The 26,852-nt window shown below is 53.0% G+C and overlaps 12 protein-coding genes across 12 annotated transcripts; 6 read left to right on the top strand and 6 right to left on the bottom strand.

The window, feature by feature from the left end:
• Positions 1 to 1,736: 1,736 nt before the first annotated feature.
• On the top strand, positions 1,737 to 2,532 carry BU25DRAFT_486408 (uncharacterized protein; the record flags this gene model as incomplete). The annotated part of the gene is made up of 1 exon (XM_033700157.1): positions 1,737 to 2,532. The coding sequence occupies exon 1, from the start codon at positions 1,873 to 1,875 to the stop codon at positions 2,530 to 2,532; it is 660 nt and encodes a 219-aa protein (XP_033567450.1). The 5' UTR covers positions 1,737 to 1,872.
• Positions 2,533 to 4,994: 2,462 nt separating this feature from the next.
• On the bottom strand, positions 4,995 to 6,433 carry BU25DRAFT_405181 (NAD(P)-binding protein). Its single transcript, XM_033699715.1, has one exon. It carries the CDS (start codon positions 6,243 to 6,245, stop codon positions 5,043 to 5,045), a length of 1,203 nt encoding a protein of 400 aa, XP_033567449.1. The 5' UTR covers positions 6,246 to 6,433; the 3' UTR covers positions 4,995 to 5,042.
• Positions 6,434 to 6,568: 135 nt separating this feature from the next.
• Positions 6,569 to 7,396, top strand: BU25DRAFT_405180 (uncharacterized protein). Its single transcript, XM_033699714.1, has one exon. It carries the CDS (start codon positions 6,621 to 6,623, stop codon positions 7,311 to 7,313), a length of 693 nt encoding a protein of 230 aa, XP_033567448.1. The 5' UTR covers positions 6,569 to 6,620; the 3' UTR covers positions 7,314 to 7,396.
• A 740-nt stretch (positions 7,397 to 8,136) lies between these two features.
• BU25DRAFT_416508 (uncharacterized protein) lies at positions 8,137 to 9,641 on the bottom strand (the record flags this gene model as incomplete). Its single annotated transcript, XM_033699884.1, has 3 exons — positions 8,137 to 9,161; positions 9,210 to 9,429; positions 9,483 to 9,641. The coding sequence occupies 3 exons, from the start codon at positions 9,639 to 9,641 to the stop codon at positions 8,137 to 8,139; spliced, it is 1,404 nt and encodes a 467-aa protein (XP_033567447.1).
• Positions 9,642 to 10,858: 1,217 nt separating this feature from the next.
• On the top strand, positions 10,859 to 13,697 carry BU25DRAFT_405177 (long-chain-fatty-acid-CoA ligase/ protein binding protein). The gene is made up of 3 exons (XM_033699713.1): positions 10,859 to 11,158; positions 11,238 to 13,333; positions 13,426 to 13,697. Exons 2-3 carry the CDS (start codon positions 11,319 to 11,321, stop codon positions 13,529 to 13,531), a joined length of 2,121 nt encoding a protein of 706 aa, XP_033567446.1. The 5' UTR covers positions 10,859 to 11,158; positions 11,238 to 11,318; the 3' UTR covers positions 13,532 to 13,697.
• Positions 13,698 to 13,887: 190 nt separating this feature from the next.
• BU25DRAFT_435815 (uncharacterized protein) lies at positions 13,888 to 15,802 on the top strand. Its single transcript, XM_033699986.1, has 2 exons — positions 13,888 to 14,556; positions 14,673 to 15,802. Exons 1-2 carry the CDS (start codon positions 14,058 to 14,060, stop codon positions 15,410 to 15,412), a joined length of 1,239 nt encoding a protein of 412 aa, XP_033567445.1. The 5' UTR covers positions 13,888 to 14,057; the 3' UTR covers positions 15,413 to 15,802.
• Positions 15,803 to 15,895: 93 nt separating this feature from the next.
• On the bottom strand, positions 15,896 to 17,921 carry BU25DRAFT_405176 (acid protease). Its single transcript, XM_033699712.1, has 2 exons — positions 17,480 to 17,921; positions 15,896 to 17,363 (listed from the first exon to the last, which is right to left on the bottom strand). Exons 1-2 carry the CDS (start codon positions 17,549 to 17,551, stop codon positions 16,017 to 16,019), a joined length of 1,419 nt encoding a protein of 472 aa, XP_033567444.1. The 5' UTR covers positions 17,552 to 17,921; the 3' UTR covers positions 15,896 to 16,016.
• Positions 17,922 to 18,611: 690 nt separating this feature from the next.
• BU25DRAFT_2538 (P-loop containing nucleoside triphosphate hydrolase protein) lies at positions 18,612 to 20,263 on the top strand. The gene is made up of 2 exons (XM_033699448.1): positions 18,612 to 18,855; positions 18,908 to 20,263. The coding sequence occupies exons 1-2, from the start codon at positions 18,764 to 18,766 to the stop codon at positions 19,875 to 19,877; spliced, it is 1,062 nt and encodes a 353-aa protein (XP_033567443.1). The 5' UTR covers positions 18,612 to 18,763; the 3' UTR covers positions 19,878 to 20,263.
• Positions 19,959 to 20,954, bottom strand: BU25DRAFT_2659 (uncharacterized protein). The gene is made up of 2 exons (XM_033699449.1): positions 20,694 to 20,954; positions 19,959 to 20,636 (listed from the first exon to the last, which is right to left on the bottom strand). Exons 1-2 carry the CDS (start codon positions 20,706 to 20,708, stop codon positions 20,040 to 20,042), a joined length of 612 nt encoding a protein of 203 aa, XP_033567442.1. The 5' UTR covers positions 20,709 to 20,954; the 3' UTR covers positions 19,959 to 20,039.
• Positions 20,955 to 21,948: 994 nt separating this feature from the next.
• Positions 21,949 to 22,392, top strand: BU25DRAFT_328277 (uncharacterized protein; the record flags this gene model as incomplete). Its single annotated transcript, XM_033699515.1, has 1 exon — positions 21,949 to 22,392. A coding segment is annotated over one exon (444 nt), but the record flags the coding sequence as incomplete, so codon positions are not given.
• A 2,060-nt stretch (positions 22,393 to 24,452) lies between these two features.
• BU25DRAFT_2478 (uncharacterized protein) lies at positions 24,453 to 25,134 on the bottom strand. Its single transcript, XM_033699447.1, has one exon. It carries the CDS (start codon positions 24,998 to 25,000, stop codon positions 24,740 to 24,742), a length of 261 nt encoding a protein of 86 aa, XP_033567440.1. The 5' UTR covers positions 25,001 to 25,134; the 3' UTR covers positions 24,453 to 24,739.
• Positions 25,135 to 25,269: 135 nt separating this feature from the next.
• On the bottom strand, positions 25,270 to 26,267 carry BU25DRAFT_327815 (uncharacterized protein; the record flags this gene model as incomplete). The annotated part of the gene is made up of 3 exons (XM_033699499.1): positions 25,270 to 25,830; positions 25,879 to 26,056; positions 26,110 to 26,267. 3 exons carry the CDS (start codon positions 26,265 to 26,267, stop codon positions 25,270 to 25,272), a joined length of 897 nt encoding a protein of 298 aa, XP_033567439.1.
• Between the last annotated feature and the right edge of the window lie 585 nt (positions 26,268 to 26,852).

Raw genomic sequence — 26,852 nt, 5'->3', positions numbered from 1 at the left:
AGGCGTCAGGATATGCCCGAGCCAGGCCGACTTCATCCGGTATCGGGTCGTTCCAAAGCCGGACCTGTTCATCGACGTGGCTGAGCATCCGCCGGGAAGATGAAATGAGCCCTGGTACACCACCTTGATCGATGATGCAATCTAATACGTGAATACTATCCTGCTTTAAGTCGCTCTCTCTGCTCTGATGGGGCTATAAAGAACAAAATTGACAGAAGCATGTGAACTTGAAATTCTCCCGGAGCTCTTCCTGCCGCGTCCGGCGATTTCTGCGACTGCCCAGGTAATATATCGTGATCTCCTCCCCTCTACGAATAACTCTCACAGCATGAATTATAAGCTGGATGAGATTTTCTTTCCAAAAGTTCTGTGCATTGTTGTCACAGGCGTGATAATTCCGGCATGCTTTTAGGAACACCCCCCCCCCCCCCCAGCATCTAAATTCAATCCAATAGATAGGGCATTCGTATGGAAGATACCACGCCACCTCTCTGCAGGGTTGGTGCAAGGATAGACATTGCCCATAGAAAGAAACTCGCGTATCTGGTCTTCGCTTAGAGAGCTGGCTTGCTGATAAATGCAAATCTGTAGTTGCTCCATGTTTGCGACAGGTTGTCCTACGGTGATAATGGATTTCTCAGAGATAATCCGCGTGCTCTTGATTATATCTCCGGTCGCAATGAGGCCTTTACCCTTCCCGGACACATCTTCAACAGCGTACATGGGTAGGCTCGTTGTAGCTCCCATTGCGCCGATTTCTTCCTCTTTCTGGAAGTTACTCTTTCCCAGGAGTTACTCTTTAATCAAAACGCCTTGACTTTTTATTCCGTGTTTCATGAGACAGTGTGAAAGATGAATGCAGTGGCCGTAGACATAAGCAGCCGGATGGCATGCCCACCGTGATGTCTTTAGCCTTAACAGTTTTCGTTGCGCTCAGTGTATCATGCAGGAACCTGCAAGTCCACAGGGCAAATAGTGATTGGATGAGAATCTAACGGAAGCGCCTGCAAGGTAAGTTGAACTTTCGCACATACAGACTTGTTAATGGGAACAGTTGAGAAGTGTTGTGTGATCATTCTGTCTGTCTAGACTACGAAGTGAGTGGGAGGATTATCGCTGTGAGCAAGCTAGACCCAGTTGGGCTAGCGGACAGATCCAACCTACCCATAGGACTGAGGGGACGTTCCCCGGGTACTGACAAGACTCGTTCAGTTCCAATACGAAGCCAGTCGTTTGGAGCAGCTACCTTTAGGTTTTGTTCCGAAACGCAGTGGTCCTTTGTCATTCAGAGGCAAGGGCAGCCGCTACTTGAGTGGTAAAGACAGCCTTCAGACAGAGTCTATGTAGGAGCAGCAAGGCTAAGCACGTGTGTTCAAAGGCACTTCCGGGAGTCAGCTAGCGTGCGCCGCACGTATTTCCGGTCAATCTGCGTTAGGTCGTAGCTCAATGTTTCTGAGCAACATCTGAGCACGCTAACCGTGTCTGTGCGCGTAATGCGCGGATTTGCGTAATGCGCCAAACCACCAAAAATAGTTCCACCAAAAATGAGGCTGTAGAGCCACACACAATGGTTATTTTCATGAGGATTTTTGGTGGAGTAGTTTATAGACCTATATGAACAAGTTCCTCACTCAAACTTTTGTGGCGCTCTGATTGGGCGACCGCGGCTGTTGTATGTTGCCGGAGGGGGTGGGGAGCGAGGCGCGGCAGCAGCATGACTAGGGGCATCTGCACTACCACAATTCTGCTTCTTCTGGGTGCTGCAACCTCTGAGGCCCTGCGCTTGCCTCTTTGGGATAATTGTATAGGTTTTTTGGTGTTGCGCTCCTTCTGTTGACGCTATCCCCTCGCCGCAGCCAATTAGGCAACGATATGTCCGCGACCTCTTCTTACGGTCTAGGCGCTGATTCGGCAAGCTCCAATACTGCCTGTCTGAAGGTACACAAATCTTCGATGTACGGTGGCATCTACAAGCAGGACGATGTTGTTGGACAATATCTCGCCCCGAGAGCAGCCCAAAGAGCAATCACAGATGACCTCCAGGCCTCAAGATCGAATTATGTCAATGGCTACGCGGGGTATACTTTCCAAGGCCACCAAACTGGACTGTTCCGCGATTCATACACCTATGGGAACACTGGATTCAATCGATATTATCCCGATTCGGAAAACATTCGCCGTCTCCATACTTTACACAGCTTACTACCACACATCCAGCCCGAACGAAAGCTCAACGCTTTCAACGGCCTCGAACTTGACATCGTCGAAGGCCACACCGGCAACATCTTCTGCCGCGCCGTCCCAAAGAAGATGCTCATCCTATTCCTAGGCCGGGAGATCGTCAGCATATTCCTCAACACCATTCAAAGCCCCGACAACTCAACCTGGACAGGTCCACACACTCAACAAAATCTAGTCCTCCCCAACGGTGTTGTCAGCGCAGCCGCGATCACGATCCTAGTATCCTGGGTGACACGCGCCTGCAAGTTCGCCACAATGCATACAATGATGTTGCGGCGTGGGCCGCTGTAGAATACTGATAGCTACGGTAAACGATAACGTAGGACTATCGGCTCGATGGAATACTGCGCTGAATTGCTATCTAGCTGGGAGATGACGACTATATACCTGGCCTCAGGCCAGTGACCTGTCACACACTAGACTAGGGTAGTCTCTCAGGGGTATAGTCAGACCTTGTACGGACCGATCGATACCGCAACATATTTGCACCTCAACACAACGTACACTGACACACAACCTTTCAACAAGGCTGCTGGGAGCCTCCTACGTACTACCTGTATTGGACCTCTTCCTTTCCTTAAAAAGTTCAACACATTCAGTATGCTCTTGAAAAGCGTATCCTTTGTTTACGTTCCATCTGATGGCCTCCAAGCATCTGCCTGACTCAGTGTTTGTCACTGCAACAACATTGGGCGGGTTCAGAGCGTCTGATATCTTGCATTTGAGTATGACGTGTAGAGGCGGTATGTGGATGAGAATAAAGGAAACCACGAAAATCCATGCCACGCTACAATGCTGATATGAAGTATGAGCGACGAGAATTTACTAGGACAAACGCAGCGCAGCTCGGCTAGCCTTTGGAACGCTACTCTTTGATACAGACAGCTATTCTCTATAAATTTCGTGAAGTCATCTGGCACGTTCAAAAATGCTTTGCTCCACGTCGCATGATGCGAGAGAGTTGAGGTTCTCGAGACTTGTCGCACCTTTGATCTATCTGAAGGAATAACCGATGACATCGAACCTGCCTTGTGCGTCCTGTACTGGCTCGCAAGAAGCGGTGCTGTACCGGCGCCCAAGGTCCACTTCACAAGCACTAGAGACACTCTCGGCGACAACATTATCAGACACGCTTCTCAATACAAGACCCTCATCGTGTCCTTTGACCATTGTTTTGGTGCAATGGGATTGGACACGCAGGCCCTCAAGCTCAGCACTATGTTCTTCATTAGATCGATGATGCAAGCGCTGACGAGCAAAACCACAAGCAAACGCGATTTTGAGGCAAGAATTTCAGTCTCCGTAAGGCGAATGCTTCTCTCCACTTTGCCCTTCTTACTATGCGCCACATCACCGCGCTCGAGTTGAGAGGCTTAACAAATTGTCTGCCTTGGAACAAGGACGGTATGCTGGAAACACTCCACACTCTCAAGCTGTCCGGCATCACAAACGACAAGCTGTTGAGAAACTGTTGTAGCCTTGCAACACAAACAACTCTCACTGCCCTCGAGTTTTCGTACATGTGCATCACTTTAGGATTTCTCCAGTTCTTCGGCGCTAGCCTCCCGGCTACTTCACTCCACTTCACTCGATGCTGGGTGCCTAAGAACACCCTCATGCGTATCATCAAGGATTGCAGGAACCTGATCACGTTCGAGTACACTCTCAGTGAATCTCGCTCTCAAGCACAGCCCTCCTGGCTCCTTCAGTATCATCTCGGCAAACTGATCAGCAATCTCCGCCCACATGGTCGTACACTCAAGCACCTCAAGATCTTGAAGCTAGGAACGCCAGTTCCACAGATCGGCTCCGAATGCAATCATCTTGGCTCACTAGTTGACTTCAGCATTCTAGAGACTTAGTCATCGATCCCAAGTTCCTAGCCCCTCATCGTTCCGGGTGCAACATGAAGCAGGACAATCTGACCTTCAATGCGAGCCTGGTAACCGTCCTGTACAAGGCACTCCGAACCCTGCACACGCTGCAGCTGTACTTTTGCGATAACATGGTCATCGACACGTTGTCCACAGCAGTACAATGCATGGAACTTGCTGGTCTCCTGCCGAGCCTTTGCCCTCTGCAACTAGGCCTCTAACTCAGCAGGAGCTGTCCCTGCGTAGTGGAATCAACCGCCGAGGTGTTGAGGTCAAGATCTGCCATCCTCCATGGGTTTGAACAGCTTGCAAGTTTTCGCAAGCATTCAGTGAGAGGTGATCTTGATATCTGCGTGTCTTCGATGAGGATTAGACTGACCTTCCAGCAAGTCAAAATGATACTAGAATACGCTGAGCGTCGTCGGTACTGTGCTGTCACCGACGGACGACTTCAACAACAGCATCGTAGTCTTCAGGCTTGCATGATACAGGACGCGATCTTCCCTCCAGAGTCTCCAGATCATCCCGCAGCTACCGCAAATCACTTTGTGCCCTTTCGGTTCTGCCCGCCAAGCGTGAACATGCTTCAGCTTCCCCCCCTAAGCTATAGCCCCCAGAACCATTATGGGGCCGATGTATTGTGCTCTCGGAAAGAGCGAAGATCTCCAGGTGTCTCTACGACTGTACCGAACGTTTGTTTCGTTGCTTGAAGGTCTTTACAACCTTGAAAGCTGCTTAAGGTCTGCGCTCGTTGCCGCATTAGGCGTCCAAAACGGGCACGTCCAAAGTCATATTGTCCCCTAACGATCGTGAGTGTAGGCGATATATCAACAATGGAGACCAAAAAACCAATACGACGTGCCGTAATGCTGATGTCAAGTATAAGTGATGTCACATTAATCATTACTACCTCTTACATCCTACACTCTACGACTCCTTAAACGGACAACCCTTATCCGCACTCTGGCTCTTCGTCTTCTCCTTCACAACCTTCCACGTCAGATCCATCAACCTCTCACCCATCTCGACATCATTTGCCTTATCGCTTCCCTTCTCTACGATTGCAGGTGGGCAAATGTACTGACCGCTCTTCTCAGTCATGGTAGCAGCATACATCGTGCTGACAGCACCTTCAAACTGCGTCTTCTTGAATGGCGCAAGACCAACACTCATAGCGTACCCACCGAGCGGAAAGGCCTCGTGAATGTGCTCGGTTGATTGTCGGGTCTCGACGATACCGGGGTGGATGGCGTTCACGAGAATGTTGGGGTGCTGGGATGTAAGGTGGCGGGCGAGGTACCTCACATACAGCAGCACTGCAAGCTTGGAACGTCCATACTGGGGCTGAGGGCCAAGATCTGTGTTCAGCTCGTCGATCGAGGCGAACTGTGTGTCGCTGGGTGCCTGCTCGTGCAGGTTTGATGATGTGCATACGATGCGAACCTTGTCGCCCTTCTTTGCTGTCTCCTTCAGGATGGGAAGTAAGTGCGATGTAAGTACGACGTGGCCGAAGTGGTTCGATGCCATGTGCAGGTCGATGCCGTTCTTAGCGAGCTGATATGTCATGATACCGCGCGCAGCGTTGTTGATCAGGATATCGACTCTGTCAGTCTGCTCGGCGATCTTAAAGGCTGTGCGGCCAGTCTCTTCCCAGTCGGACAGATCGCACTTCATCCACACCACACGATTGCCCTTCTCTTCACCCATCTCCTGCTTGATAGCGTTGATGGCGTCCGCGGCGATGTCATCGGACTTCGACAGAATGAAGAGCTTCTTCACGTTCTTGGAGAGCAGGGTATGTGTGCAGCCGTAGCCAATGCCTTCTGAGCCTCCAGTGACGACGGCGACCTTGCCGGACAGATCTGGGACAGCGTCAAGTGAGAATTGGTTCTCTGATGATGCCAACTCATTGCCGGGAATGATCTTGCCGAGGTTCTCGGCGATAGTGTTCTTGATGGCCTCCATACCGGGTATTGGCGACTTTGTTGTTACTGGGCCTTTTAGTCGGTCGGTGTTTTCAGTAGAGTATGGTCTGGTAGACAGTCCAATTGCAAAAGTTCGTAGGTGTGGTGTTTGTTTAGCTGTGCTTCGTAGCGCAAGAGCTGGCCTGAGGAGTCTGGAAGACTGCATTGCTAGAGGGAGGTGCAGGTCAACTTAAATTGCACAAGGAAGGTATGATGTCCATATCTCAGTGGACCCTCACGAATCTGGAATGCGCCAAGGTGATCCACGATCTGGCCATCATGACGCACACGCCCAATAGCAACCGTCCTGATGTCAGTGTAACAGTTAATTGGGCTCCATCTCGCCCAGTGTGGAATGAACAGCAGACGCATGATTTCGTGATGACGCCGTGATGTCAACCCCGATTCTAGCAAGGCGCTAGCGCGTCGCTTATCGATACCGCGCGGTAGCTCCTGCCCCACGCGACGACGTGTCTTCCTTGCACACTCCGCGGGACTGTTTACAATGGAAACTCGGTAGCTTCGAACCCTCTCTACCACCATGAGTGCCGAACCGCTCCCTCCTGATGTCCAAGCCGCGCGCAAGGCTCGTATCAACAGTGACATTATCAAGCTGTGCTCCAAACCGATCCCTCTCTACTCTCATCCGACCGCGCACGGCATTGGACTGTACACGCACGTGGCAGGTACCAAAACTGTAGCGAGAAATCCGCACTCCGCCTTTGCCGACAAGCGTGATGGAGAGGTCGCTCTGCTGCCGCTCGGCGGACCCAAGAAGATCGTACCCAGCAAGCTCCACGAACCACCGAACAAGGAGTTAGCCGCGATATACAAAGAGCTACAGGATGCTGTGAAAGCTGAAGAGAAGATCTGGAGCGACATGAGGGTTGCGGCGGATGAGAGGGGTGAGGCGCCAAATGACGCATATAGAATGAGCCTCGATACTTTAAAGAAGAAGTATGGCGACGTCAATGCACCGCCGCCAGAAAGCGCAATGTCGCAGCGAGACAGTAAACAACAAGACAAGCGGAGGCACTCTGAAGTGACGGGCATTCCGAGCGGCGAGGCACCAAAGAAGAAGAGAGTCGGCTTCGCCTCGCAGTCAGAGCTTCAACGACAAAGCACTGATGCGTCGATGAGAGAAAGGAACTCAGATGCGGAGAGGCGAGGAAGCGGAAGCAGGGCCGGCAACGAGTACGATGTCTATCGTGATCCACGACGACAAAGGCGATGAAGGAGCCAGTACCATCATAGAGCGGAGCAAGCGAGATTTCAAAAGCATTGTACGGCGTTCATGATTGAGCGATATACCCCTAGTAGCATAATTCCAATGTTGACACCCACCATAGCTCAGCCTTAAGCCTGTGACTATTTGGGATCTAACACCCGAACCATCATATGCGGAACATCGAACCGCTACTCTCGTTAGCACACCCACTCCCGCTCACCAGATATCAAACGGCCTACTTGGGCCTTACACCCCTTCCCCCTACAACTCCCCTTCATACTCAACCTCCATCGCCTCACACACCGGCCCTTCAATCCTTCCACTCCCATCAACTTCGTACTCATCCGGCCCCCACAACTCCCTATGATACCCGAACACATGGCCATCCGTAGTATTCTCAGGCGGATGGGTGTGAAGCAGTGATCGGAGATGGTGAGTGGAGTGAGGGTGGTAGACGTGGCGGGCAGGTACAAGAAGACGAAAGAGCAGCCCCTGGTGCGCGCCTGTGGGCGACGCGCAGGTGCAAAGGGAACGGGCGACGATGTCGGCGGTTGTGAGCGTGAGAAGGTTGGTGAGAAGGGTGGCAAGGGTGAGTCGGAGTGTGAGCTGAAGCATGATGATGTGCGGTGTTGGCGGTGTGTTTTGACGGCGGGGCTACTGGTCTGAAGATGAAGGTCAACGTGCAGGCCGGGCTGTGGACGAAGTTGTATAGGTGGAGGTAGGCGTCCAGACGTCCCAATTGCACGTTGCGGAGCGTATCTTAAATCTATATAGCTATCAAGGTAAGATATCGACAATCCAAGTATGTATGTCCAGAGTTCTGGTGTGCTCATCCTGCTCCGGGTCCTGTGTAATTCGGTCTGTGACGGCTTGCACGAGTTCCTTCCGTCGTCACACTTGTGCGCACACTACGCGACACCTCCGTACCCCAGTCCTTGCTGTTATGTGCGAAGAACCTTGCCAACTCCGCCATCTCTTCGCCAGCCTCTGGATCACGTACAGGTTTGTCGTGCAGTGTAGTAACAGCGATTCCTATGTTCGCATTTTCTGCACCTGCTCTTCCCACCCCAATCGTTCGTGTTCTGAGTTCCATCTCGTTCATGCTGACCACTCGCGACCTGCGTGGAGATGCTTCATGGATGGAGTTGGCTGTGGTAGTGTTGTAGGTGAAACCTGAGAATTGCGACCAGTCCGAGACATTACGGCTGTGAGTGCCTCGAGAGCGCAATGTCTGCGTTCGAGTTCGAGTGTTGGGGGTCTCGATGTCGAAATCGAGATTGGACTCGTCATCGTGGAAGCGAAGGGTGAGAAGGTGGGGAGCATCGGGGCGATGAATCACGGTATCTGTCGATGCGTATGTCTGAGAAGGATATCGGTGCGACGAGGGGCCTGTGGAAGTTGAAAGTTGTTTACTGGCGCGGCGATCGGACAGACATTGGCTGATCGAAGAGACCAGAGGCTGTAGCGCGAATAAACAAGCCGCGAGCATGCCCACGGTGAGCTCGATAGATGAACAGAGCATGATCGATGCTATGGCGTTGTCCACGTTCGTGTTCTGCCAGACGGTATGCAGGAAATATGCTCGTGCGGTTGCGGCAGCCACGGCCACAGTGGTTAACACATAGACAAAGAGCAGAGTCAATCTGACTGAAAGCCCGGGACGCAAGATCCATAGTAAAGGAAGAGGAAGCAGGGCGACCAGGACACTTGTAGCTAGGTCTAGTACGCTGTTGATGAAGCCGAGGAGTTTCCATGTGGCCTCAGGATCACTAGCTGCGCTCCAATTCACAGTGATAGGGCCACCGAACAGTAGTGCGGAACTGAACCAGAGTACGGTGAGGACGGTTGTCAAGCCTGCAAAGATCAGTAACGGGCAAAGCTATTGCTACGACTCAATCCTACAGATATATCCCAAAATGGTGTGTCGGTGCCAGCTTCGGCCAGCAACCTTCAGCACGGTGAGTGCCACTGACAACTTGATGAAGCCGATACCGATGATATGAATCAGCCCGAACACCCACACCAGAAGCGACACCGTATGACCACCACCGGCTGTAGTAGACCATGTTCGCTTCTCTACCGTCAACACGATGGTGACTACCAAGACTCCGACCGTACATAGCTGATTGTGAGGATTAGTAGATTTTTGCAAAATTCCACCGACAGCTGACTTACTGCCGCAACGAGAAGAAGCCAATCATCAGTATCTCGGCTGCGTAGGAGTCTTCCACGAGTGTAGAGTCTGAGCGAGAAGCTCAATAGCGCGACCGAGGCCAGCGTAGCGACAATGGCAACTATCGAGGACGTGGGAACATCTTTGGCATCGACATGCATATCTTGTACGTCGGAGAGGGTTTCGAGTTGGAATGTCTGGAGTCATTCGTGGCCCTTAATGTGGCGAGTGGGTACTGAAGGGTGTCGAATCTTTCGTGAGATCGGAGAAAACAAATGAGTTCCTGTTCTCATGTTTGGGGGGTTATCTATCTGTGCGACGTCGAAAACGAGGCGTTGCAGGTCTGAGGTACCACAGCAGGGGATCAATTTCCGCCTTGAACTGACGTCTCTATGGTGATGTTGTAGGACCTGTAGGACATCAGCAACCGTATAGACTGGCATCTTCATGCTAATCCGCAATGACCTCTGGCATTTTTCGTCGTCTCCATAGATGATTTTAACAGCTAGAAGGTCCGCGCGATGTTGAGCTGTTGTTGATAGAAAACGCCACTTCATGCAGCCCTAGACTTATTTGCCGGGATTAGGGGCTGTTGCGGTTTGTTTTTCCACGTGTGGTTGCCATGATACGAGGGTGTGAGTCTGTGGAACAGTTGGCAATTTCCCATCAGCCATGTTGGACTGAGGCGCATGAATGTCAAAATCATCGAGTGTTGACAAGGGAAGGGAGGCGGGCTGAGTGCTCATGAAGTTTGGGTGTGGGATAGACGGTAGTACAAGTGCTTGATCGCTCAAGAACGACGTGTTCGAATTGGTGCGATTTGCCAAAACCTAAGTATTCTGGGCAAGCCATCGCGGCTCTTCAGGACGCCGGCCCATTGACGTCTGCGGTGTCCAGCCTCACCAGCAAGCAAGGTCGTAAGTCGATCCCTGTGGTAGTACAATGGGATGAAATCTTGAGCCCGCCGGCCCGGGAGCTGGATCTCGCCGCGCGGTGGGTAGTCTACTGCATGTGGAAGGTTTTGAGCAAGTGTCGAAAGCTAGAGAAAAGCGTGTCGATGCTACACATCAGTCTTGGCCTAGAGATGCCGAGGCCTTTTTCCTGAAGCCTCGCAGTGCACCCGTGATCCGGAGCAACCAATCGTTCGACCGCTAAACAGATGCTCCCGCTGCATGGCTTGCATCCCGTCCGCGTGGTCTCCAGATCGACATGTGAAGCGTCATGTTTGCGTTTTGCATGTGAGCTCGTCGTTTTCGTGAGATTCTCGCCGCCGACGATGATGCCTGAAATGTCCTATCCAGATGAAGAGACTGCGCCGTAACGGACGAGAGATTGGCCATCTCCACGAAAGCGGAGGATCCGGAGTCCCCAGCTGTTGCTCGGCGCAGGATTACCTAAAACGCATCGTGTCATCCGAGTCCAGCGCTCAAGCAGCTTGGTCTCAGTTTTCAGCGAGCGTTAAGCGGCTCTAACGTGCCTCGGTACGTTTGAGAAGGAATGTGGGTTCGTCCTTTAACGTCCGGTGCATCCTTGAACTCCTTGCTACACTGTGTCTTTGCAATTTCAGCGCATCAGTCCTTTCGCAGGTCCATCTCAGTCTTTTGTTGCTCAGGTGCATTTGCCTGTTTGGTACAGCTGTTTCTCCCCGCATATTGTGGCGCTCCAACCTTAACCCCAGGTATGTCTGTGCGGCTCGGAGACTCCGACTTCAGCATTCACTCTGGCTGGGCGTAAGCTAACCATCAATCATGGAGCAGACCGTTATACTTCTTTCACGCCAAGCGAGAGTGTACTTTTCCATCTACGAGCTGAAGTAGCTGTATTGCCTCGTTATCGCCATGTTTGGTACCACAGATCCCCAGATCCAGCGTGCACAGGAGCTACACACTCTACCACCGAAGGGTCACCCATACAGTCTGCCGCTTGCAGGCACTGAGACAGAAGGTAAGAGTGCTATCTACCGGCACTGGAGGTTCACGGACAAGCCACTGCTCGACAGCTTGGTCCCTGAGATCAACACTCCACACGAGGCTTTCGAGGCCACCGTCGCCAGACATCCCAGGAACAACTGCCTCGGCCATCGCCCATACGACCCCGTTACCAAGAAGTTTGGCGCCTATGTATGGGAGAGCTACGAGCAGATTGCCCAGCGCCGCAAGAACTTTGGTGCTGGATTGGTGCATCTCCATAGGCAGGCGGGCGTGACAGAGCCTAAGCAATACGGCGTTGGGTTGTGGTGTCAGAACAGGCCTGAATGGCAGATCACTGACCTGGCTTGCATGTCGCAGGCCCTCTACACCGTCTCTATCTACGACACCCTTGGTCCAGACACTACCGAGTACATCATCCACCATGCCGAGCTTGCCTGTGTTGTCACCGGCATGAACCATGTCACACAACTGTTGAAGCTGAAGCCGCGACTGCCAACGCTAAAGATCATCGTTGTTCTGGACCCTCTGTCTGATGGTGAGCTTCCTGGCGAGTCCAAGGGAGATCTCTTGAACTCGCTAGCCAGCGAACTGGGCGTGACTATTCACTACATCCGCGATGTCGAAGCACTGGGCGAGAAGCAGCCACTCCCTATCAACCCACCAACTCCAGACGACACAGTGACAATCAACTACACCTCAGGAACCACCGGAAACCCCAAGGGTGTTGTGCTGAGCCATCGCAATGCGCACGCTGCAACTTGTGCAACCATGGTGCTTCTCGGTAACGGACACGATCAGGTCGTCTGCTCGTTCTTGCCCCTGGCCCACATCTATCAGCGATTGGGTGAGCACGGTGCTCTCGCATCTGGCGCAGCAATCGGCTACTTCCACGGAAACATCGTAGAGCTGGTCGAGGACCTGCAGATGCTGCGTCCCACAATCTTCTCTGGCGTTCCCCGGCTATACAACCGCTTCGGCTCTAAGATCAAAGAAGCCACCATCGAGCAGTCCGGCCTCAAGGGCGCCCTATCCCGTCACGTCGTCTCTACGAAGCTTGCCGCCGTGAACGACAAGCACAACCCCACTAACACGCACATGCTCTACGATCGCATCTGGGCCAAGAAGGTAGCCGGCGGCCTCGGTCTTGACCGCTGCAAAGTGCTCGTCAGCGGCTCGGCGCCCATCGACCCCAGCTTGCACCAGTTCCTCCGCATCGTGTTCGGCAGCAACTTCACCCAGGGCTACGGTCTTACCGAAACGTATGCCGTTTCCCTGATCCAGCACGAGGGCGACTTCACGTCCGGAAACTGCGGCGGTGTGACACCGAACGCTGAAGTCTGTCTCGCTGATGTACCCGATATGGAGTACCTCTCCTCCGACAAGCCGTACCCTCGTGGTGAGCTTCTGGTCCGCTCGACAACAACGTTCAAGAAGTACTTCCGCAATCCCGAGGAGACAGCTAAGGCGATTGATGCAGATGGCTGGTTCCACACCGGCGACATCTGTCTTGTCGATGAGATGGGCCGCTTCAAGATCATCGACCGCAAGAAGAACGTGCTCAAGTTGGCGCAGGGAGAATACATCTCGCCCGAGCGCATTGAGAACGTCTATCTCGCCAACTGCGGGTGGATCGCCTCAGCCTACGTGCACGGCGACAGCCACCAGTCGTTCTTGGTCGCCATCTTTGGTGTTGCGCCGGATATCTTCCCACAGTGGGCTTCCAAGGTCTTGGGCGAGAAGATACCCGAGGGTGACTTCGCGAAGCTCAAGGAGATCCTGGGCGACAAGAGGGTAGAGCAGGCTGTCCTGAAGGAGCTGAACAAGATCGGCACTAAGAACAAGTTCAACAGCTACGAGAAGGTCAAGGCTGTGCGATTGTTCCTTGAGCCGTTCACCATCGAGAACCAGCTCCTAACACCCACGTAAGCAACACACCCACACCCACACCCACACCCACATCCACACCCACACACCCACCTAGATGATTCAGACATCTTTGCTAACGACTGTACAGATTGAAGCTGAAGCGTGCACAGGCCGCAAAAGCATTCAGGAAGCACCTCGACGACTGCTACGAGGAGGCACTTGCGGAGGAGGGCAAGCCGAGGGCCAAGCTGTAATCTGTTATCTGTTGTACCCAGTTTTCGGGCGGTGGTTGCATGCATGGAAGCGAGATTGCGCGTTAAGTCAGACGGACAGACTCTATTGTCAGACTCCAGTTACGGAGAGTATGCGATGGTGTACATGTGGGCATAGGTCATGCAGTACCAGTAGTGTCATTAGAAGTGTGTTTTTCGTTTGTGAAGATGCAAGCGGCCGAGCTAGCGCTGCGGGTGAAGGCAGACGCGTCCGGAACAACAGGCCAGCCCAGGCCAGCCCAGGCCAGCCCAGCAACAACCGTAACCTCCGGCTCTGCTTGCACGCCGCAAAAACAAACACCATCTGCCATCCCAACAAACAGGCCTTGCGCGACCCCGCCGCCACTCCCACGTCATTGGCACGTTCTGCCGCAGCTACCCCACACGACCACACGACCGCACGACCGCACGACCGCACGACCACGCGCTGCAGCTACGCACGAATCGCAGCAAGCATTACTCGTCCGCGTCGGGTGCGCGCGTTGGGTGCGCTAGCCAGCGGGTCGCCATGAGTGACGAGACACCTGCGGAGCGCGTGTCGCGCTTTCGAGAGCACACCAACACCAACAGCAGCATCCGCCCGCCGCCCGACGAGCTGTGGAAGGGGCTGGGCATCGACATGCTGATCGACAAGTTCAACGACGAGAACGACGGCACGCCGGCGGTGCGCAAGGCGAGCCATCCGCGCCAGATGATGGCGCCGACGGGGGCACGAACGGGCACGGCTGCGGCACGCAAGGGCAGCGATGCCGCCGCGACTGTAGCGACGGCCGAGGGCACCTTTGGCCGCTTCTCTCGCGTCTTCGCCAACGTCTTCGGCGGCGTGCTGGGGAAGCGGAAAGCAGGACACCCCGACGCAGAGCCCGCCGTCGACGCCGAACAAGCCCAGCTCGACGAGCGCAAGAGACAGGCCGAAGAAGCATACCACCTCGCCAAAGAGCAAGGCCTCCTCCCCGCACCCAAGGTCTTCGTCCGCCCGGGCATGCCACCGCGCGCCTGGTCTGCTGGTACGTCTTCCGTCCACTCTTCCGTCCACTCTTCCGTCCGCTCTTCCATACGAATAGTCGAGACCACACCCGCCCCCCGCTGCACTGCGCAGGAACATGACAGCTGACGGCAGCAGACACGCCCTCGCGCCCGCGCCCGCGCCCGCCCCTGACGCCCCGCACACCGGGCAGCGTCGTCCGCTCGGCCAGCAAGAAAGACCTCAACAAGCAGAAGAAACTGTCCAAACGCGTCAGTTCGCTCGAGGGTAAACTCGCGTCGGCGAAGAAAGAACTCCAGTCTGTCCTGGGAAACGAGTGTTTCCCCGCTGTGCCTCCGTTCCCCCAGCACATCGTCGCCACCGGTACGCATGCAACCGTGAGCCCAACGCCAAACACACCGCACGTCTTCAGCGACGACGGCGCGCCGCTGAGTCCTACGGGAGGCTTTGGCGACGGTGCGAGTGCGAGTCTCCCTGGCAAGATCACGAAGAAACGGAAATCCGTTGCCCTGGTCGACGCGGGCTCGGACTACCTCCCCACCGCCACAGCGATTGCCAGCGACGTCGAGATGAGCGAAGCCGAGCCCGAGCCCGAGCCGGCGACCGCTGTTTCCCCCGAGCCCGAGAGACAGCGCACGATCAAGCGCGTCAAGAGCGATGCGAGCAAGCGGTTGAAGCGTACGAGTAGCAGGCTCAGCCGGAAGGTCTCGAGGAGCAGCGTGAGGGAGGAGCGGGAGGAGAGGGTGGAGAAGGTCGTCGTCGTCAAGCCCGGCGGCGCTGTTCCGCCGGTGCCGGCCGTGCCTAGTGGTGTTGAGGGGAACAAGGTCAAGGTTGTCGGGGACGATGGGTATGGAGGGCTGGGGCATGAGATTTTCTGACCAGCATGCTCACTCTTCACCGAGTTCTCGTGCGGTTGATTTGGTGCACAGCTGGGTATCTTGTGAGTGTTTTTGGATACGACTTGGCTTGCTCGGCATATTCTTAGCGTTGCATAGCCTACAGCGGTTTGATTGCCTTCTGCTATGCCTTGCTTGGCCGCCTTTTCACGGGGCCCGGGCGGCTACGATCTCCTACGAAGCAACGGCTTGTTATGTTCAGCGTAATCATGGGCGTCGGATAGTTCAAAATTTGTCTATTATTTGTGTCGACAGCTCGAGACCTGACCCTGTGCGTCTGCTGACCAAGACCACACACAGGCTCAGCACGATACCATAGATTGTATCCTTGCTCGGATGAGGCTCGGCTATATGTTTGGATAGTTCCTCCTGATTTCTTATTCACAGAGTCAATATTTCAAGCATGTGAAGATCTGAAGGTGAAGTAATAACGTTGGTTTATGTATGATTACATCTATGTAGGTACACCCGTGGATGAACACCCTGGATCCGTCATATGCAGCACCATGCTGAAAACGCCGCCGATGCATAGCTAATAGACGTTCGGACAAGTAGAAATAGGAAACTCGTTACACGTGTCGGTTATTCAGAAGCCGTTGAACCCCAGGAGACCAGCACCAACGCCGGCAACACCAGCAGCCAGCCACGGGCTTGCCGTCATCATGGGGTACCCGCCGGCCGTCGATGTGAGTGTGCCGGTGACGGTGGGACTGTTGACGCGAGGTCCGCCGGTGCCGACGGCAGCTGTCGAGACAGCGTTTGCGACGACACTGGCGCCAGGAACACCGTCGGAGCCAGCCTGGATCTCCTGGACGTTGGAGCTGGTGGCGTTGAAGTTTGTCTGGGCGAGCGAGACCTGGTTGTTGCTCAGGTCGTAGACGACGTAGGCGGAGCGCAGGAAGGTGTCGCCGAGGACCGAGACGCTATCGCCGGCTGGGCCAATGCCTAGAATACACACTGGCTGGCCTCGGCTAATGGCAGCGGTAATCACGAGCTCGTTGTAAGGGACAGAGATGGTGACGCCGCTGAAGCCGAACTCGAGCGAGCCCTCCTGGTTGGCGAGGTCGCAGTCGACAAAGGCAGCGCCTTGTCTCGAGTCGTAGCGTGCGTTGAACTGCGTGTACAATGCTGTGGCGACTGCGTCGGGGAGGTACATGAGCGAGGAACCGGAGTCGAGGAGAACGGCCACATTGGAGTTGGAGAAGAGCGAGGTCTTGTTGCTGCCGATGCCCATGTCTGTCAGGGCGATGATAAACTCTGCGTAGACACCGGACTCCTGGATGATAGGCAGAGTGCTAAGCTGGCCAGTGAACTTGTCTGTGTCGACACCACCAAAGAGGATGCTGCCGGTCGAGGCATCGAGATCGTTCAGCCAGAGGGAGTACGCGACGCTGCTGATCGTGCCATCATCCTTCAGCTTCTGTGGCAGGTTGGGGTATGCGTCCAATCCGAAGCGGTTAACCTGTACCTCGTTGATTGTGTACCCAATACCCAAGATACCCTCTGGTGAACTCGAGGTGTATCCAATACCGAACTGCATGTCTGTGATTGTCTGGCCGCCGAAGCGGAAGGTGTCTGTCGCGTAGTCGCCGGATGCGCCAGAGCCGTCCACGTAGGAGATGTTAAACGCATTGTTGACAAACTGGTATGTCGAGGACTCATTGGCACTGTACGTCCCTGAATCGCCACACTGGTTGCCGCGCTCTGTGCATAGTGCGGAGTTGGCGGCGTTGACCCACAGATCACTGCTACCTGTGTCGATGTGTAGGCGGAAGGTCTGTTCTGGTGTTCCTAGTGTTGCGTTCGCAAAGTAAAGTGTTTCCAGGTTGTCGAGCGTCTGCTGGACGGTCTTCTGCCTCCTACGCAGCTGATCGTGGCCTACGGGGTTGACGACATTTCGGCGCTGGATGTCGAGGCCTACTACTCTTGGGTTCTGCTGCTGTCAGTCTAGTGTCAAGCACGGGTGGAACTGTTGCGACTCGCGGATAAGGCGCCCAAGCGGGAGGATTCGCTTCGCTACGTTTCTGGGGATGCCAAGACAAGACTTACCTCTCGTGGTGCAAGCTTCCATGCAGCCGCCGACGACACCAACTGTGCGGCGAGAAATGTTGAATACTTCATTACGGCGCCTGTGTATGGGAAAAGCGATTGACGGGCTATCTATATGTGTCGGACGCCGGCTGATGCAGTGGCTTCTGGAGATCTGACGCACAGCGAGTCGCAGTCGGAACTGGTTGACCCGGACTATACGTAGCAGGGTGCTGAGTGCGTAACGACGAGGAGGGTCTGAGGAAGGGAGGGATAAATAAAGCGACGGTAAAAGCAGACAAGCAAGCAAAACAGTGATGAAGAATAGGCGCGGACTTTGAAAGTCTTATTTGCGCAGGGGGCGATCAACCAGTTACCCAGTGATGACGACGCACACTGAAGCTGGCCTGGAAGTGTGCTGCGGACGCTGCTCGGATCGTGCGGCTGCCCACGTAACCCACTGGCAGCAGGCGCCGACCCTGCCAATTTGAAAAGACTTTCAGCCAACAGGAACAATGACTTTGTCGTTCCTGGCCAGAGCATTGCGTAGCCCGTGGCGGTGCTCTCCCTTGAGACGTGATTTGATCACAACCGTTTCGAGCGTCTGAGCGCTTCGGTCAACTCGGTCAAGCCTCGCGCTCGACCTCTGCTTTCAACACGAACAGAGTACTTTCCGACGTGGCGCATGCTGAAAAGAGCCTGAGACAGAGACATTTGTTGTTTCTGTGTCGCCTGACAGACTGCATTTGGAAACACACAAAGACAGGCGTTTGCCTTGTGACTGGTGCGTTGCGCGTGCGTTGCGTATGCGCAGCAGACAGTGTGCCCGGCGATTGCAAGTCCGATGTCATCATGGTCTTAAAACCGGCGCTTCCCCAGTGGCTAGTGCCATGTTGGTGCCAATAACCGTATGCATCGAGATGATGGTCTGGATGTTCTTTGTGTGAAGCTTTGCTGCAGCGCAAGAGGCTGAGTTCAGAGGGTGTGGCTGCATTTGACATTGACAGCTAGGAACTGGAAGTCGTTGTGGAGATCTTCACAATCATTCCAGGTCCGGGTTCGGACGCAACTGTGGAAACCACCAGGTGCAGATCTGGAGACCGCAAGACAAGCGCAAGAACCCTTGTTGAGCATCCCCGACGACAAGCATCTCAGCGATGACGTTCGATCAAGCTTCGAACTTTGCTGAACGCAAGGCTGAGATAAAGTGGCTGCACGTGATGGTGCTAGTGACTCCCCTGCAAGCGCGTCGCGTCTACGCGTAGCTGGAGGCCCCTCCAACAAAGTCGACATTCACAGCACAACATGTCAAAAGGAGAATCTTCGAAAGCTGCCGCCAGTAATGGCGTGCGAGCAAATCCCAATGCAGCCGGTGGAGCTAATTATGAGCTGCCATGGTAATTGAAAATCATCCATACCATCGCTGTGGATTCGTGCTAACTCCCACAGGGTCGAGAAATACCGCCCAGTATACCTCGACGATGTCGTCGGCAACACAGAAACAATCGAACGCCTCAAGATCATCGCAAAAGACGGAAATATGCCCCACATGATCATCTCTGGCATGCCAGGTATCGGTAAAACCACATCGATCCTCTGCCTCGCACGACAATTATTGGGAGATGCCTACAAGGAAGCCGTGCTCGAGCTCAATGCCTCAGACGAACGCGGTATCGACGTCGTACGAAACAGGATAAAAGGTTTTGCGCAAAAGAAAGTCACACTTCCCCCCGGCAGGCAGAAGCTCGTCATCCTCGACGAAGCAGACAGCATGACCAGCGGTGCGCAGCAAGCACTCCGTCGAACCATGGAAATCTACAGTGCTACAACTCGATTCGCATTCGCCTGCAACCAGTCGAACAAGATCATCGAACCGCTCCAATCTCGTTGCGCCATCCTGCGCTACGCCCGCCTCACCGACGCCCAAGTCGTCCGCCGCATCATGCAAGTCTGCGAAGCAGAGAACGTACAGTACTCCGATGACGGCATCGCAGCGCTCGTCTTCTCAGCGGAGGGAGATATGCGCCAAGCAATCAACAACCTCCAGTCCACACACGCTGGGTTCGGTTTCCTGAACGGCGACAACGTTTTCAAGGTAGTCGACAGTCCGCACCCGATCAAAGTCCAAACTATGATCAAAGCGTGCCACGAACAAAGGATGGACGACGCGATGACGACGTTGAAAGAGCTGTGGGATTTGGGGTACTCGTGTCACGACATCATCAGCACGATGTTCAGGGTTACGAAGACGATTGATACGCTGAGTGAGCATGCGAAGCTGGAGTTCATCAAGGAGATTGGATTTACGCACATGCGGATTCTGGAGGGTGTACAGACGCTCCTTCAGCTGTCTGGCTGCATCGCAAAGCTCTGCAAGATCAATATGCAGCCTGAGCTATTCGTTATGCCGTCGAAGTAAACTGGAAGAGGTGGGATTGTATGCATTTAGCCTGGCGTTTGAGGTGTCACATATTAGGCTGGAACTCAAGGAATAGTCAGGGAAGATACCAGCATGTACAACATGAGCTTAAGTCTGTCCTGTTCTTCCCAGTGTATCAGCACACATAACGTCCTTTCGTCTCTAGTTACACACGTGCGTTCTCCCTCTTAGCGTATCCTCTTCGCCCTTGTCTTCATCCGCCTCTTCCTCCTCTTCCTCGTCGCTCTCTGCGACATGCCTCAGTACTCCTAGACTATCACGCCTCCAGATACCCCTCATCCACTTCATACCTGCCGCTTTCATCACACGACCTTGAGAAAACCCTGCTGCCGCCTTTGCGTCATGATACACATCCTCATCAGAGTCCGACGAGTCCGACATATCCTCATCACTCTCATCTCCACCTCCTGCATCGATCAGTTCCGGCTCTTCTTCCCTCGGTCGATCGACTTCTTCGAACCGTCCGCCGATGCGTGGCGGCGATAATGTCACGTCCCGAAGCTCAGCATTGTTGACCGGTATGGGCTTTGATGCGGTCCTGCCTCTGGGCTGAGACACGTCTCGTTGAGCAGCATCCTGGCCCTTTGGAGTGGAGCCTCGCAAGTTGGTACCCCGTCGGTACACCGGTTCGTTCAGAACGTGAGGATCGAAAGTCGCTGTCTCAGGGATGATGGTGTCATGCTGTGGAGGTCCGTAATTAATACCATAAGGTGCTGATGACGGAGGTTGGTTGCGATTCTGCGCGAATAGTTCAGCGTATGTTACCATGGTGAGGAAGGGGAGAAAGGCTTTCACGTGCGTCTGGACCATATCTGTTGGTGATGTACAGCAAGCCTACAAGAGTAGCAGTTCCTAAAACGAAGTGCGTGGCTTCGCTGTACTGTCGTAGCCAGTCTAGGGGTGACATGTTGTTCGTTCAAGCGTTGGCAATCTAGAAGGAGGATGGCGAACGGTGCGGATTATACGAGGTGGGAGGTGATTGCTACATCAAGTTGTGTTGGTTCACGGTAAAAGAGCAATGTGTGCATTCTGAAGGCAAACAAGAAGTCACGCAACTGATCCGTGCTCAATCTCTTGAGGACTGGTCCTTTGAGCTACTAGTATCATCTAATCCAGGTAAGATGCATATATTCGTATCAACACTTTTCGCACGGTACGCACTTTTGGACGTGGTGTGACAGTCGGGGGTACAATGTATCTTCCCATGTTTGTCACCAGCAATATTGTCGTAACTATATCAGACACGGAGCTAAAAGACGCCTATTGAGATAAGTAATGCATACTTTTAGTTGTGGGGCCTGAATGTTGCTTGTTGATGCCGCTCAATTGTTCCCAACGCCAACGCCGTCCAACAGGCAGCCGCGCCCCAACCATCCACTTCCTCAGCTGCGTCACACGCCTTCCAACACAAGCACCCCTACCTCAATATACTGGACGGCCTTGGCAATCGGCGCAATCGATATGCGAATTCTCTTCCTATATGTTTCGACGGAGGTCGAAGCCCGCGCCTTCTCGAATCCTAAGACACACGATCTCAGCCTTGTCAGTAGTTTCCTCCGATTAGAACGTGAACCTATCACACGGCCGAAACAATGCCTTCCTGGCAAGGAGAATGGCTGGGATTCCCAAAAGATGGCGTTACTAGTCCTTTGATCTTGCACAAACGCAATCTCAGCCTCGTTGTCGCAGGGAGCGTCAACATAGCGAATCATCTATAACTATCAAAGATGATGACAACATCCAAAAAAATCCCCGAATGACGCAGGTACGGCGACTTCTCTGGACGGAATTTGTTTACCGAATTGAACCGGGTCAATACCACTCAAGTGCTCGAAATTCTGCTGTCAAGATCCCCAGATATTCCTGATCCTATCTCCTGCCGATTCAGCGTTATCCGCTGGATCCGGCTCCGCTCTACAACGCCGTTTCGTATTACTGGGGCGATCTCTTGCCCATCAAATTTATTACAGTTGACGGCAAACCTCTCATGTTCGGTTGAACATCTAACACTTCCTCTGACAGATGATGAAAGGAAAGGAACAAGGACTCTCTTTGGATAGATGCTATTTGCATCAACCGGGAAGACCTGGCAGAGCGCAGTCAGCAAGTGGTTAATATGGGCCATATTTGTTCAAAAGCAGGGCAGGTGCGGGTATGGCTCGGGCCTAATACCGAGCAGAATCTGCTGGCATTGCAAAGGCTGTCAGCAGGAGACTGGCCGTTTTTGCTCTATGGTTTTGGCGAATTTCGGAAGTCTCAGTTGACCACCGCGTTCGAAGATTTACAAATACTACCGTTTCTCACAGATGATTACCTCGCGCAGATTCTCGCCATACTGGGCTTGAAATATTGGTCGAGAATATGCCTAGTTCAAGAATTAATCTTGGCCCAGAGGCTTATCATCCAGTGCGGACATACATCTGTGCGAGGGGAGGACTTGGAGAGCTTTGAAAGGGCCGCAAGTCACATCCGGCTGTTTTTTTTAACAAAGTAGAGAAAAAACCTATAAACTGCTAAACACGGATGGTTTTTACTATTTTGGCATGTCTGAAGCGTTCAGCAAAGAGTTCAGATCCTGTATGGGAGCGCAGATCATAGCAGAGAGTTTGGCAGCATATAGAGCGACGGTGGCTTGGTTTTGAGGCCCTCATCAGAGAGTTCAGTGATTCCACTGTGCAGATGTTCGAGATCATTTCTACGCACTGTTATCTCTATACAAGTCTGCAGCAGACATCAATTGTTCATGTTTACACGAAAACCACAATGCAGCTATCCAAGGACGTCATCCCGTACACCAAGCTATCAGAACCGGGGAGCGATAAGATCATCCTTCACTACGTTGCGGCACCTGTAGCAGCTGCCATGAAACTGAACAGTGAGCAGATGGAGGTGAACAACGTGATCAAGGAAGTCTACAATCCATCATCTCCTAGTCAGTAGCATAAGTCGACTGGCACCTTCAGTACCGTAAATCTGACATTTACCGTTCATTCACATGGCAGAGACAACTCATGATCAGTTCTTATCGATTAGGCTTCTTATTCGCATCCACCGAGTCCTTTGGCCAGATAGATCACTGTTCAACACCCTCCGACCTAAGCAATACTCCTCGTATTTTGGCTACTCTGCAGTTACTATTACGTGATATAAGAACAAGTTCACTTGGATAAGATGTGGCTGTATTACCCACATCTGCAGGAAATAAGACGCAAAGGCTGATAGCTACAGGGCAAGGGCAGTTCTGTGGAACTCGACGAGCACAAAGGTAGTTCTATTCATCGGTATGTTTCGGTGAGGGCAACTACACAAGGGCATTATGGTTCCACATACATTGAGTTGTGCAGATGAGAACTAATCGAGTTTGTTGCAGATTGTAAGACTTTCAAACCACCCCGGTGCATCTTGATACCATTCCATGAATTCGGCTTGACGGACCTATCATACAGACCTATCGTGATATTACACTTGAGTTGTGCTGACTAAATGTCTTTTACGGGTTGTAGCATTAACATTATATCGCAAGACTTAGGCTGATAATGCAGCCAAGAGGTAGCCAGACCTCCGGCATCATAGAGGTAGTGTCGAAGTTAATATGCAATATACATGACCTGCATATACCAATCCTCGCTTACGTTGTTTCCTAACCTTTTCAGTTCGGGCAATTGATCTTTGACTCTTTTCTAATGGCAAAGAAGGCTTTAGTGTTGTATGCACAGTGCCTCAGTCAGTCTGCGCGAGCTCGAGCTGTAGGCCTGCGTTCTTCAAATCTCGCCAAATGCCTTCCCGGCCGCCAGTCTCATGTCGTTGTAGGGTACGGGAGGAAACCATGACGATCTCGAGAAACAACAAAAGTTGAGACGAACACTCTTGAGTTCCGGGAATGCACCCTGGTGCTTAAGGTCTGCAAGGGCTTTCATGGTAAGCGGAACATCGTCTGAAAGATGGACGTAGCCAAGGTTCAAAGTAATAAGGCGCTCGGGATGCGCTTGCGATGAGCGCTGGGAATATCGTGTGGGTCGCTTTCGGCCGATACGTCCAGAAACCCGCGCTGATATGGCATTTCCAGAAACGTGAGGTTGTTGCACTGCCAAAGGTCGGGTGATTTGTTCGGCTTCGTTGCGTAGAGAGTGATCTTTCGAAAGAAGTATTGTGAGTCTTTGAGACAGTCGACAATGTGATCTTCTGAGGGATTGTCCATTTGGCTCTCTGTGAGATGTCCAACCGCAGGTTCGTACCGGGCTTTTGTAAGCCTGTGCTCAGATAACATGTTTCAAAGGACTTAAGGGACAATATAAGATTCTACAGCAGAAAAATCTCGGAGCTTCTTGTTCGACATTGAAGCTCACTACCTGGCGCGGGCTTAGCACTGTCAAGATCTTGGATGTAGTTGACCGTTTGGGGTTGATGTCGTTCTTGCGAAGCAACATCTCGAAGAACAGACCGACACTAGCGTCATTGCTGCCTTTCATCAAAATGCTTCGGCTGAGCCGTCAGCCAGGTCATTAAGGACTTTGTCCCATGGCTGAGGTACGGAGACGGTCACCTCAAGACCTTGTCGCGGAAGGAGCCATGGTGTCGCGCGATGTACCCAGGAGGGTAGTTGAGGCTGTGACCTGTGGCGGCAACATGGAAACGTTGTACTGATCCCAAACTCAGCGGGAGACCTTTCAGATGGACTCTCAGCTCCACAAATCTGCTAGTTCTGTCTGCGGCCATTGAGAAAATGAGTTCAGGTACTCTCCAAATCCATACCCGTCAGTGGAAAGTATAGCCAATGTGTCATCAGTAGCGGCCATGCCGGGTAGCACCGGCGGCATCTAGTATTCCAACGCTTACAACTGCTATTCGAATTGCGCGTGGATCGCTCTTTCTGCACTATCTGTGATCAGCCAGTCCGTTGTGATTGTCGAAAGTGCCTCAAATGCATCGCGACAGCCCACAGCTCCACTCCATCGTTCGGAGGTAGCTGAGAGTGTAGGTGCGCATGTCTGTAGTATTAGGATGCAAGTCTTCAGATCTATTTGGTCGCGCAAGCCCTGCGAGTCCCAAACACAGTAAAGCAATGCCAACCCAGCCATGAAGAGATGCGTCCACTTCCACATGATGTCAACCTTGCGCTGATGATGCAGTATTTTGATGCTTGCTATAACCTTGCACGCTGCATCGAAGCAAATTTGGATAACCTCCAGACTCGACTACGGCGCCAGAGCATTAGGTCGGTACAGAAAGAGTAGTGGATTGTTGTAGATCACGTCCCAGTACGCTTGAGACGCAAAGATTGATGCAGGGTCAGCATCGCCAAACGCCTATGCAATGCGATGCTAACCCTGAAACCCAACGTGTCAACATAACACTACGGCCAGCTGGCCCACTACGCCATTTGTGCCTGCTCAACAGTCTTCTTCTTTTCCTCTTCTTCCTTCTTCTTCCGTTCTTCCTCTTCTTGCCTGAGAGTTTCCTCCGTCTTCTCCCAAATCTTTGCGTTTGGATTCCACTCGTGTCCATTAAACTGAGTGTTCACCAGCGCGCTCTCCTTGTACTCATCCGTCAGGATCTTGTCATAGCTATACGGTACCTTCGCTATAACACCCTCGAACATCGTCTCGCGCATGGGATATAGCTCGTCGGTGCGGTAGCGGTGATAGTTCTTGCAGCTCCAGATGCCCGGTTGGCTGTCTGGATGCGTCTCCGAGAGACCGGTGATGTCGATGAAGAGGCCGTTGCGGACGTCGATCCAGCGGGCATCGATGATGTTCATACCGTCGCCGCGCTCACGTTGCCAGATCCAAGGGTTGACGTCAAGGAGGTAGGTACGTTTTACTTGCTCGTCGTCGGAGGTGTAAGAGTGATTTGTTTGGTTGTAGGCTTCGCCGAGGTGGTGGAGGGTTGCGCCGCTGACTTGGGTGTCGAGATCGAAGTCCCATGGTAGTCGCTGTAACAATCAGTATTGATCAGGCGTATGGTGGGAAAATCAACGTACCTGGCCGTTCCACCACCATCCTAGTAATGTTCCGTGGGCAATCCATGTGTCGAGATCGTTTTTACGGAAGAAGTCTAGGTATGCGCGCACCATGTGTTTTTGTGTGTCTCTTCGCTCTTCGTCTGAAACTACGCCGTGGAAGTAGCGCTTGTCATAGTGGCCGAGCGTATTATCGCCTCTGCGAGGTATCAGTGACCTGACCAATGACTTCTTGGAGATGTGGTCACCTACCCGGGCTCATGAAAGTACTTGCCGTCCCCGCCGTCTCTCCTTACGATCTCGCTCTCTGACTCTTCTGATGTGTTTGCTAAACTGTCAAACTTTGATGTTGGTGCTGCTATTGTGCTCGTGAACAGCGTCGCTGCCACTGCGCATATCGATAACCTCATGGCAAGATGGCAAGGCTGTGTCACTACTTTGGTATCGATGTGGTGCTAAAAAGATGGCGCTCCAGTTGCAAAGCAGCGGTCAGTCCTGGGGAGAGTGCGTAGTCGTCCGATGAAGTGTTTGATATTGCGCGAGGTCGTTGGAAGGCGAGCTCTGTTCCCGGAAAGAGGTTGCGTGCTTGTCTTGCGTGTGTGAAAGAGCGTAAAGGTACAAGATTGGACTCGGCAGGCGCAACCGATGGGTATCAAGCAAGAGCAAATGCAGATCAAACAGGTACAATGAGGAATGAAGTAGAAGAAGAAGGGAACGTGAAACAACTTCGCCCACGATGCGCACGCCTAATACTCATCTCACCTAACCACACAGCCCACCTCCTCCCGCCGCATCTGCTGCGTGCGCCCATATTACCCCGGAGTAGTCGGCAGTCGTAACCCTATCCATATCGACACAACAGGCAGGGCTAGCGCCGTTAGACCCGAGTGCCGAGTACGAAATGCTTGTTTAAATGTGGGACGGCCAGTTACGCGCGGCCGTTGATGATCAAGCATTGCGCGACGACACGGCAGCGGATCGATGGAACGACATCA

Source organism: Macroventuria anomochaeta, assembly GCF_010093625.1.
Source record: "Macroventuria anomochaeta strain CBS 525.71 unplaced genomic scaffold BU25scaffold_1, whole genome shotgun sequence".
In the NCBI taxonomy this organism is placed as follows: Eukaryota; Fungi; Ascomycota; class Dothideomycetes; order Pleosporales; family Didymellaceae; genus Macroventuria; species Macroventuria anomochaeta.
The sequence above is the reverse complement of the archived record's forward strand: the minus strand, read 5'-3'. Positions and strand labels throughout refer to the sequence as shown.